At 37.7% G+C, this 10,377-nt stretch overlaps 1 protein-coding gene across 1 annotated transcript; it reads right to left on the reverse strand.

Moving 5' to 3' along the window:
• Positions 1-727: 727 nt before the first annotated feature.
• snx22 (sorting nexin 22) lies at positions 728-10,098 on the reverse strand. Its single transcript, XM_046037194.1, has 7 exons — positions 9,701-10,098; positions 6,669-6,752; positions 5,071-5,175; positions 3,183-3,277; positions 2,706-2,738; positions 1,679-1,746; positions 728-1,520 (listed from the first exon to the last, which is right to left on the reverse strand). Exons 1-7 carry the CDS (start codon positions 9,761-9,763, stop codon positions 1,393-1,395), a joined length of 576 nt encoding a protein of 191 aa, XP_045893150.1. The 5' UTR covers positions 9,764-10,098; the 3' UTR covers positions 728-1,392.
• Between the last annotated feature and the right edge of the window lie 279 nt (positions 10,099-10,377).

Raw genomic sequence — 10,377 nt, forward strand, 5'->3', positions numbered from 1 at the left:
ATTATGCTTGGGGCAGAGGTGAGGAAAATTTAAAAAAAAAAACAAGTCCCAGGGAAGCTAAACATTAACCAGATATTCTTAAGGAGCTTTTCCTGATCACTCATCCATCACAAGGACTTGATGGATGGAAATATAGGAGAAATATAAAGTAAATTGCAGTGAGGTTTTGTAATAAAACCACAGAATTGGTTACCTTTTTTGTTTCCCTGATGAAGCAGACTAGCTAGAGTGTTTGACTTTCAAACTTAATAAATAATCAATAAGGATATTTTTTCCAAACTTAAATCTTGATTCTTGCTCACTGAGTCATAAATTTGATATACAAATACTGTAAATCCAAATTTAAAACCTAGTTGTCAGGCACTTAAAATAAATTTTATATTATATATATATATAAAATACTATTAGAAAAAGTTGACCAAGCAGTCTAAATTATATCACAGGCTACAGTGAATTTATTTTTATTTTTAATTATTGGTTAATAAGGTCTGAAATAGCCAACTTGAAACACTTTCACACTTTCCAATGCTTGTTACACCAGTCATCATATCTCCTCAAGCACCAAAGGAACTTTGTTGTGAGTGTAAATAAGATAAGATAGAACTAAGTATACATATGTTTTGCTTGTGTCCAAACAATGTCTCGTGCCTCTAGTTTCTTCAACAGAAGAGTGTTGATCATCTTGTTCTACAGCTCAGGTTTAAATAGAGAAAATGCACAGGATGAGTCATGTCCGATCCTTTATTATACTTTCAATATTTAACACTGATATATAAGAACATTTATGCCAACTACAAAACCATGATTACTCTTAAAAATTGCTTCAATACGTACAATAGCCTTCACAGCAGTACTTTGCTGGGGGCTGATTGTATTCGACAACACAAATTACTATCAATGTATGTAAGAAACTGTCACTTCAATAATGTTTTGGCTGAATTCTCTAGTATGTGAAACAATATAAGAATATCTTTAAAAAACTAAACCCAAGTCAAGTTTCAAGTCATTTTCCACATTATCATTTCTAAAATTTAACTGAGCTACAGTATCACTAAAATGAATAAAATACATGTTTGCCTGTGGCCAAATATTGTATGCTACTTAAATTAACACTCATCTTCATGACTAAAAACACAAAACTAGTTTCAAGATGACTTTTCGATTTTCAAAGGGCTGTATGTTTAACACAGCAGGAGGAGTATCAGAATGACAATGCCTGGGTTTTGGGTTTAAATCCCACCGGGGCTGCTGACTTTGGACAAAAGCACCTCCATGTGACCTATTTAAGGCTGTTTTTCTTCTGCATCATGCAGGTTTATGCTTTCGTTTCCTTTATTGCTGTCATTGTGTATTTCAATGTATATTCTACTTTAAAACATAAAATCTTACAAACTATAATTTCAGGCTTTCTATAGAAACGGTGGGGTTGGGCTCGGTGAGAGTGGGGTCGGTGAAGCTGACCCGGACGTCCCTGGGGTAAAAACCCTGAAGAACTCCATCCACAACAACATCTGGAAGACCTGCAAGACAGAGCTCTGGTTTTATACTGTGTCACCAAGGTTGTCATGCTTTTAAATGTTTTTATTTTATATTCAAAATGACAGAACCAAACAACAAAAGGCACACAAAAGTACAGTCAATAGCCGTTTCTGTGTTGAAGTAGTCTGTTCTTTCCTACCTGATGTGCAGTCAGAGAGATAAGGATCCTGAAAAAATCCCAACACTCGCTGATGTGACAGCTGATAACTGAGGAAACAAAATGTTAAAAGGTGATCATTCAGCTATGTGCACTTTATAGTTTAGTTTATATATGTCACTGGCGTGATATGGGGTATCTATGTGTCGGTTGGGAACGAGTCACCTCCTCACGGAAAAGGAAATGCATGACAATGAACAAATTACACATTTGGACAGAGCTGAAATTGTTTTGGTTTCACATTATATCATACCAATTTAACTGAAATATACTGTATGTCTGTATAGAGTTGTGTCATTATTTATTAACCATATTAATTCATCAGTAGGGGGTTATTTTTGTTATAACACTAGGATAGTTATTCTACTTTTTAACCATCAATATGACAAAATCTTTTTTATGTATTGCAGCTGAAGAATCTTGAATATTTATTTTTGCAAAAATATAAGAAAGTAAGGAAGTAAGAAAGTAACTTAGGCAGTGACCAGCAGAAGAGGTACAAAATTAAGAGTCTTTTGGGAGTCAAAAGAGAGGACTCTCGGAAGGGAATAATGGAGCTATAAGATCCAGCTCCCTTCAAGCTCCCTTACATGAGAGATACAGACAGAAGTCTAGAAGTATGGCAACCTGGATGTGTTGATTTAGGGAGTGACGTCAAGACAAGGCTTTAGTGTCAGCTTACATTAAAAAAATGCAGGTTTGATGCATGTGTTGCTCTTTGCAGTGATTTTATTATAGTTTTCGTTCATACCTCTAGGGTTTTAAAACAGGGTTTACAAGAAACCTGCAGGACTGCAAAGAAATAAAACTTTCTTAAAGTTAAAATATAGCAAGCGTTATATTATAGTCCTTATAATGCATCTGTCATCACTGAAATAATGGTGCTGCAGTAATCTCCTGTGCACAGGACTCAGTTTTCATACAGCAGCTACATCTCTTCTAGTAGATACAGTACTTATGCAGTATGGCACAAGTATAGATAAATGGGAAATACTATTTAATATCTTACCTGTAATCCTGACTGTCCAATTCATCAAGTGATCTGAAATTATCACACATAAGTATTACAGACTTCCTGCAAGAACACTGTCAAATAACTCTAAAGACTACTCTGTGATACAGATAGTAACTTCCTTTTGTCTATAGCTAAATTGTTTTTTTTTAATAAAAAGGATATATAACTCACCCACATACTGTACACTACTGCACTACTCTACAGACAAAAACAAAGAGCAGCCTGGACTGAACTAAAGATTTAAACCTGCAACACTGAAAGAAAAGAAAAATCACTTCCAGGTGTACTGTTAGGTCATGTATCTGTACATTTCTCCTTCCTTGATCCTATATTGCTGTTTTGAGGGTTAGTCAGTGCTGCTTTTTTATTGTGTTGCTGCATTGCCCCTTATCCAAAAATAGAGGAGCTAAATATAGCAACATGTCCAACATCTCTGGGTGCAGTCACAGGAGTCTGGGCTGAAGGACTTACTCCATGCTGCTGATCTTGTTCCCCGTGTGAAAGTGTTTAACATGGAGGAAGTCCAGCAGCACCTGCGGCACGTCTTCATTTTGATAGATGATGTCCTGGCCAACACAGAACAATCTTGCTTATAAAATGAAATATTACTGTCAAGCAAGGGGCAAAACACAAAACAAATATACTGTACATCTGTGATAATGTGGCAGATTCAGATATTTAGTAGTTGCTTTACAGAATGGTTAGCAGACTTTTGATTTTGATATGATCTTTGACCTCCATGGTACTTTCCAAATTGCGGGATTACTTTTGATCGCATCCTACATTTTGAGCTCCATGTGAAGTCTCCGGTTCTATCATTGCAGAAAGCAGACCCTTCCTTCAGTCTCAAGTTTTATAAAAAGTCATCCATGTATTTTTATTACATCACTCCTTGTTCACCGGTCAGTGTCTAGTCAATGTATATATTTACATTACATTTATAAAAAGTTTAGACTGCAGTTTGAAGTCTTTTCTCTGACAAGTAGCTCAGTGTTGCTGCTGTCTCTGCGTCGCAATCACTTAAGCCTCGAATATACTTCAGAGCGGACGCGCACACAGACAGCTGCGGACACCACAGACGCGGACTACTTCTGCTTATACTACTTTCTGGATTGAGCTTGGTGGACTCCACCCACACATGCACAATTGATTGGTTGGTGCTCTGGTAGCGTAGTCGGTGCGCGGACAGATCTGTTTAGCTCTGTTTTGGACTGTCTCAGTGCTCCACGATGTTTCACACTGAAGCGGCTGTGAGTTTCACTTTATCGGAGATGGTGACGTCAAAGGTTGTGAGGATTCGAGGTGAGATTTATGCCTGATCAGAAGTGTTGTCAGTTAGTTATGGTGAAGTGCAACGCATTTGTCTCATTCAGTATACAGTCCCAAACAGGGTTCTGTGTCTGTCAGACGGTCTGAAGGGGATACTACCATATCAGTAGAGCAATAATGTAGGGTAATGCACAGCGGATATTTGCAGGTAGATTGTTTAAAAGTATTATAACTTTATTCTCATTAAATTACAACTTTATTCTTGAAATGTCAGAGAACATAGAGATAGATTTTGAATGTGCAGAAAACCTGCAGGAGCTATTCATTCAACTGCTTATCCTGCGTACAGGGTTGCGGGGGCTGGAGCCAGTCCCAGCTGACATTGGGCGAAAGGCATCACATCTAAGGACAATTTAGGGCCTGCATGTCTTTGGACGGTGGGAGACACGCAGACACGGGGAGAACATGCAAAATCCACACAGATAGGCTGGGGGAACTGGGGTTTGAACCCACAAACTTCTTGCTGTGAGGCCACAGTGCTCTCCACCGGACCATCGTGCCGCCCAAGGAGCTATTCAGTGAGTTTATAAATGAATTAATTTATCATTGACGTGAAAAAGTGCCACATGCACATTTCAAGATGTTACTTCCCCAAACAAAAGACACAAAACAGGATGGAAAACTAAATCGTGTCTGCATGTGTGCAGACTTGGATGATACTAAATGAGAAAGTTGTTCTAAGTTTTTCATATTCATATGTAAAAGCAATACAGAATGCCTGAGAGCCTTACTGCATTATATTTATTAAATTTTTATATTGAAATTGTCACCTGCAACCTGAATTTTGTGTTTCTCTTTATATAAATAAAGTCATTTCCACTATAAATTGATGCAGAAAAGAAAAATTGCTCCAAAACATTCTGCAGAATGCTCATCAGCAAGACAAAAATCACTCCTTTGAAAATTAAGAAATTCCTGTCTTGCACAAGGGCACTTCAGCAAGACAGACGCTAACTGCTAAGGGATATCGGGTTGACAGACAACGGCTGATTCGTTCCCACCTTGACGGGTGAACAACTGGATGTGTTACCTGCATGTAGTCTTCCAGTTCCTGCCTCCTCTGCTCCAGAGGTTTGGTCCTCAGATGGGTCTGTCTTTTGCTGGGAAAATCTGGAGGGTGGATGATCTTCCTGAGCTGCATGTGCCACAAGATACAAAATTAAATCAAAAGTAATGAACAGGCCATAATGGCACACAAAACATAAAATGGCCCAAACTGAAAAGGTACCCCTCTTGCTGTTGGTTTCACACATAGACTGTAAAAAGAATGACAATTTGACAGCTCCCCAAACATCTTGATTGCCCTCAGGTGGCTGGCTGCAGAATAGGTCATAAACCCCGCCAATCTCCGTGCCCTGTTTTAACGATTGGCGTGAAGTGCGTGGGGTGTGTCCAACTACAATTTTTCTAGTTTGACAGTGGAAAAAATGTTCAGTGCGCCAGGTGCGTGGTTCAAAACGGTTGTACTGTGAATTAGTCATGGGTGTGTTTTGGGAATAACATGCCATACACCAATCAGACTGTCCCTTTAAAAGCCAGGTGTGCTTACACCTTGCTATTATAATAGCAGATGAATAAAAACTTCAATTGATTGAATGGCAGACTCACAGCAGAGAGGGGGATGTGGACAGAAGTGTGAACGTGATTAAAAAAAAACATCTCTGATCATGAAGCCTAATGTTACTCTGCAGCTCTGTGGTTTATCAGTGAAGTCGGAACTCCGGTCTGTTAACAGACAGACAGACGCCGTCTCCTCTATGAAGCGTCTGGATCCATCCATTGTTATAAACTTTGATGTCGTGGGTAAAATCTCTCCCCTACACTGGTTTCTTTATTTTGTGTTTTACTGATGTATGAGTGTTTTCTTTAAAAATTTACTTTTATGATTAGAGTGGCTGCTGTCAGCCTTTTTAAACGTTTCCTAGTGCCCATTAAAGTCACAACAAAATGGGCACTGCATGACTCAAATCAGAAACAGTTTGTCCAATCATAACAAAACTCACAAGATAAGTTTCATTACAATGTGGAACCACGTCTGTAAAGTTATTTTGAAATCGCTATTGCAAAAAAACAAGAGTTATGAACCCGCAAATCGTCACTTGTGGCTATATCAAATATATTTAGTTTTCGTTTTTTTACTTCTTCCTTTAGTGCTTCTAGAGCTATACTCGTTGTTCTAATTTAGTGTTTTATTATTACTATTTTTATTTATTATATTTGACTATTTGTTTGTAAATGTATAGTATATAGCTTGGAAAGGGATACAACTGCATTACATTGTGCAATACTGAACTATAGGACAATAAAGCTGAACCTTGAACCAGATGTTTTAAGAGGAAGGAAATGCATGAAGAGTACAAAATACATTTTGGTTTGAGACATTTGGGCTGCATTTTTAAAGCCATAATACTTTGTCACCTTGTTGGCCAATTCTCCATATTATAACATCCTCTCTACAATTATTCCAACAAAATAACTAGAATTTTCAAACTTCCCAAAACATTGTGGTTATTGTGAATTCCAATCATTACTGAATCTAGTTCATGTGCTGATACATGCTGTACACAGCCACTCAGTAACACTGTATTAATTGTGACCATGGCTGTAAAGTGGGTTTCATATACATACTTTTCTGTGGAGAGTCTGGAATTCGCTGCTTCTTCTGAGCACAAAATGTTTCCTCCCGTTAAACAAGACTTCAACTCTGAAAAGCTGCAAACAGAAGACGACACCCAGGGGATTTATTCACAATCTTAAAATGACCAGAGGTGTGTCATGCCTTTCAAAGTGATGATGAAAATAAAACCAATATATTTTTGTTTAATCAAAAGCAAAAACAAAACATGCCTTGAGGTGATTTTTTTTTGCAATTTTGGGACCCATTTTAAACTCTGTGTGATTCCTCAGAGGTTTGCACCATGATACGACAACATTATTTCTCCACCAGGAGGAGGCACAGAGCTTCAGATTTCATTCTCAAGAAATAAGTGTAAATAGAAGAGCATGGTGATGATCGGTTTGTTACAGCTACACACATGAATGACACATTCACTTTTTTTTACGTTCCTGTGATGTTTTGTCACTTTTGTCTTCAATACATCTCTACAGGCGTATGTATGCTAAGATGTACACTACGATTTATCGCGTCTGTGGGCTTATATGATTATATCTGATTTCTCATGTAGTTAACAAGCATGGAATCTACAGTATAATGTCTTGGTTTACTGTAGTTACTGTAAACAAATCACTGCTTTATAAACGTTTATAACGTCTTGGATTTTAAACTAACTGATCTTCGTTAAAAAACTAGTTTTAAAAAACTAATAAATGCTTTGCCTGTAAACTATAAGGTTGAGGCAACAGATTTCGCCGCCTGATCAAAACTCGAAACCACTTCAGACGACTGCCGTGTAATCAGGAATAAAAACTAAAAGGTGCAAATGAAACGAGCATTGTGCTGCAGGGGAGAAACTGAATACTTGAGGGTTTATACAGAACAAACTGCAGGATGTCCTCCTCACATAGTTACAGCTTTCAACACTTCATCAGTCAGTAACAGTAACATGAGTACAACATCTTGTGGCCTCAGACTGAGATGATAAAAACCAAACAGAGTTCAGCTCAGCACACTGCAGCCTGTCATCTTCTTTGTGGGTTAGCTGAAGCAAATTCCCAAGGATGGTATAAATTTTTTTACCATTTTAAAATGTAGTGTGAATAAGATTTATTACAAATTCATTACTAGGCGACTGTTCTCTGGAAGTCTGTTCAACACTAAGTTACACTTCAGCCCCCTGCATTTAACACAGTTTATCATGCCAACAAACAAGTATCGCATAAAACTTTAGCAACACATTATCAGAGTTGAGACACAACATACATTCATTTGACCCTTTTCCTTGCCATAATAAGACTTTACACATGATACACTCAAGTCTGTGGTTGCCAATGTAGGCAAATTATACTTTATTTATTTATTTATTTTTTAAATCAGAGGGCATGAGCTTTCTGCACTAGTGTTTGAAAAAGGAACAAAATAATATACTTTTGACTCAGAAAACACTCTCAGACAAAATGTCACACCAAATATATATATATGTATTATTTCCTTAAATACTTCAGTACTTTTGCTTAAGTACAGTTTTAACCTGACAAAAGTAGAACTTTGGTTCACTGTTTATTTAAACTGGTCAGCAGAAGTATGAATTAGTCAGACCTCCAACATGAAAATAGTTCATTCAGGTTACGACCAGTGGTAGGAGAATTATTCAGATCATTTGCTGAAGTACAAGTACTTCATTTAAAACCCTACTTAAGTATACAAAGTAAAAGTACTCATCCGGTTGCCTGTTTTACTTTCATCACCTCACTAAAGCTGTTAGATAAATGTAGTGAAGTAAAAAGTATAATTTGCCTCCGAGATGTAGTAGAGTAGAAGTATAAAGTTGCATCAAATGGAAATGGAAGTCCAATACAAGTACCTTGAACTTGTATTTAAGTACATTTACTCAAGTACTGTACTGAAGTATAATGTTAAGCTACTCTTAAATGCTACGTTATTCTACTTCTACTCTGCTACATTTCAGAGCAAAATATTGTACTTTTTACTCCACTACTTTAGTCTGACAACTTTAGGTCATTTTCAGATTAAGAAGATACATATCTGTGATCAGTTTAGAAAATATGATGCAATGTCACAAATTAAACCGACCAACATATGATAGCTAAAAATAGATCTAGCTGACCAGCTACAACAGCAAAATGCAGCTTCCACATTAATGTATCAATAATAATAATTCAATAAAATAATATCAATAACAAGCACAGGGGCTGTTTGCCCGCATAACAAACACTCCTTTAAGTACATTTTGCTGATAGTACTTCTGTACATTCCACTGTTTAAGACTTTAAATGCAGGACTTTTACATGTAATTGAGTAACTGTTACTTTCACTTAAGTAACACAGTACTTCTTGCACCATAGGTTAAGACTTCCATGGAATACATGGTTTCCTCCTCCTGCTGAAACGCATGCCTGGAGCTTTGTGAGTGTAACTCTGGTCATGCAAGTAAAGAGCAAACACAGTGGTAGAAAGTAATGTACTTAAATTTAGTTTCTAAGTACTACTACTTCACTACATTTCAGAGGAAAATATTGTAACCTACTTTTACTCCAATACTTTTGACAGCTAAAGTTAGTAGTTATAGGTTTTAAACTCAAAACACGAGGATGTAAGAAAATTGTCTTTGAATTGTTAAAGATTTAACAACCCAAAATGATTTAGTTAAAATGAGTTCTACTTAGACTAACTGCAACACTTAAGTACTACTGTGTTCAACAGTGATATTTTGCATGGGGACTTCTTCTTCTGATATTTGCAGAAGCATTGAATTTAATTTACACTGGCTCCACCAGTGTTAGCCTACTTTTACTTAAGCCAAATTCAAATGATTCCACAGATTCCCTACACCTCTGTATAGAAATCAGGAAAAGGGCTGAGCTTACCTTCACTCTTCCTGCAGGTTACCTGGCTCACGTGGCAGTTCACCTTTACAATACCAAACCACTGTATAAAGCCACGGTTTAATGACACAGCAAAAAAGGTTTGAGTGTTTTTAAGCTGCGAGAAGAAAATTAGTACATCAAAAAGCTATACGCACCTTTTTTGACTTTCCAGAATCATCCACCTCCCTCTCCATCGAAGGTATGGACACTTCAATCATCGGGAAATCTTCCTACACACCATCGGACTGTATCGACTGTCTACGATTAACTTTCCCAAACTGATTAGGAAGTGATAGGTAACTTCACCCGGTTCCCCCCGCGTCCAGGAACAGGAAAAGCGCGTGTCCGTGTGAGCTGCGGCTCGGTTTCCTTCTGTGCTCCACCTACACACCAACTGGACAAACACAGCCGCCAGGCGCATCCAGGGGCATTAAAGATGCAGTCCGAGATTTAGGATTAAAAGTCCAGTCGGTGGGTGCTGCTGCTTCTGTTGGAAATATAATGAGTTTGGTGCACATTAACGACACAGGAGCACAAGGTTGGAGTTTGTTGGCTGACGTTTAGTGGGCGGGGAGCATGTTGGCAAACAAAGTTTAATATCACTGTGTTACTGGTTGGCATCTACATCACATGTACAGGGCAATAGCCAGTATTTATTTATTTATTTTTTACAAATAGCGAGTACCCCTCATTTAGGGTGACCATATGTTGGTTTTCAAATAAGAGGACAGTGGGGGCAGGAGGCAGACTTGTAGCTGTGGTGAATAATTGGTGGCACATGGCAATGTGTGTGTGGTGGGTGGGGGTAACCATGCAACTTGGCTATGTTATT

This window comes from Micropterus dolomieu, linkage group LG22 (genome assembly GCF_021292245.1).
Source record: "Micropterus dolomieu isolate WLL.071019.BEF.003 ecotype Adirondacks linkage group LG22, ASM2129224v1, whole genome shotgun sequence".
Classification (NCBI taxonomy): domain Eukaryota; kingdom Metazoa; phylum Chordata; class Actinopteri; order Centrarchiformes; family Centrarchidae; genus Micropterus; species Micropterus dolomieu.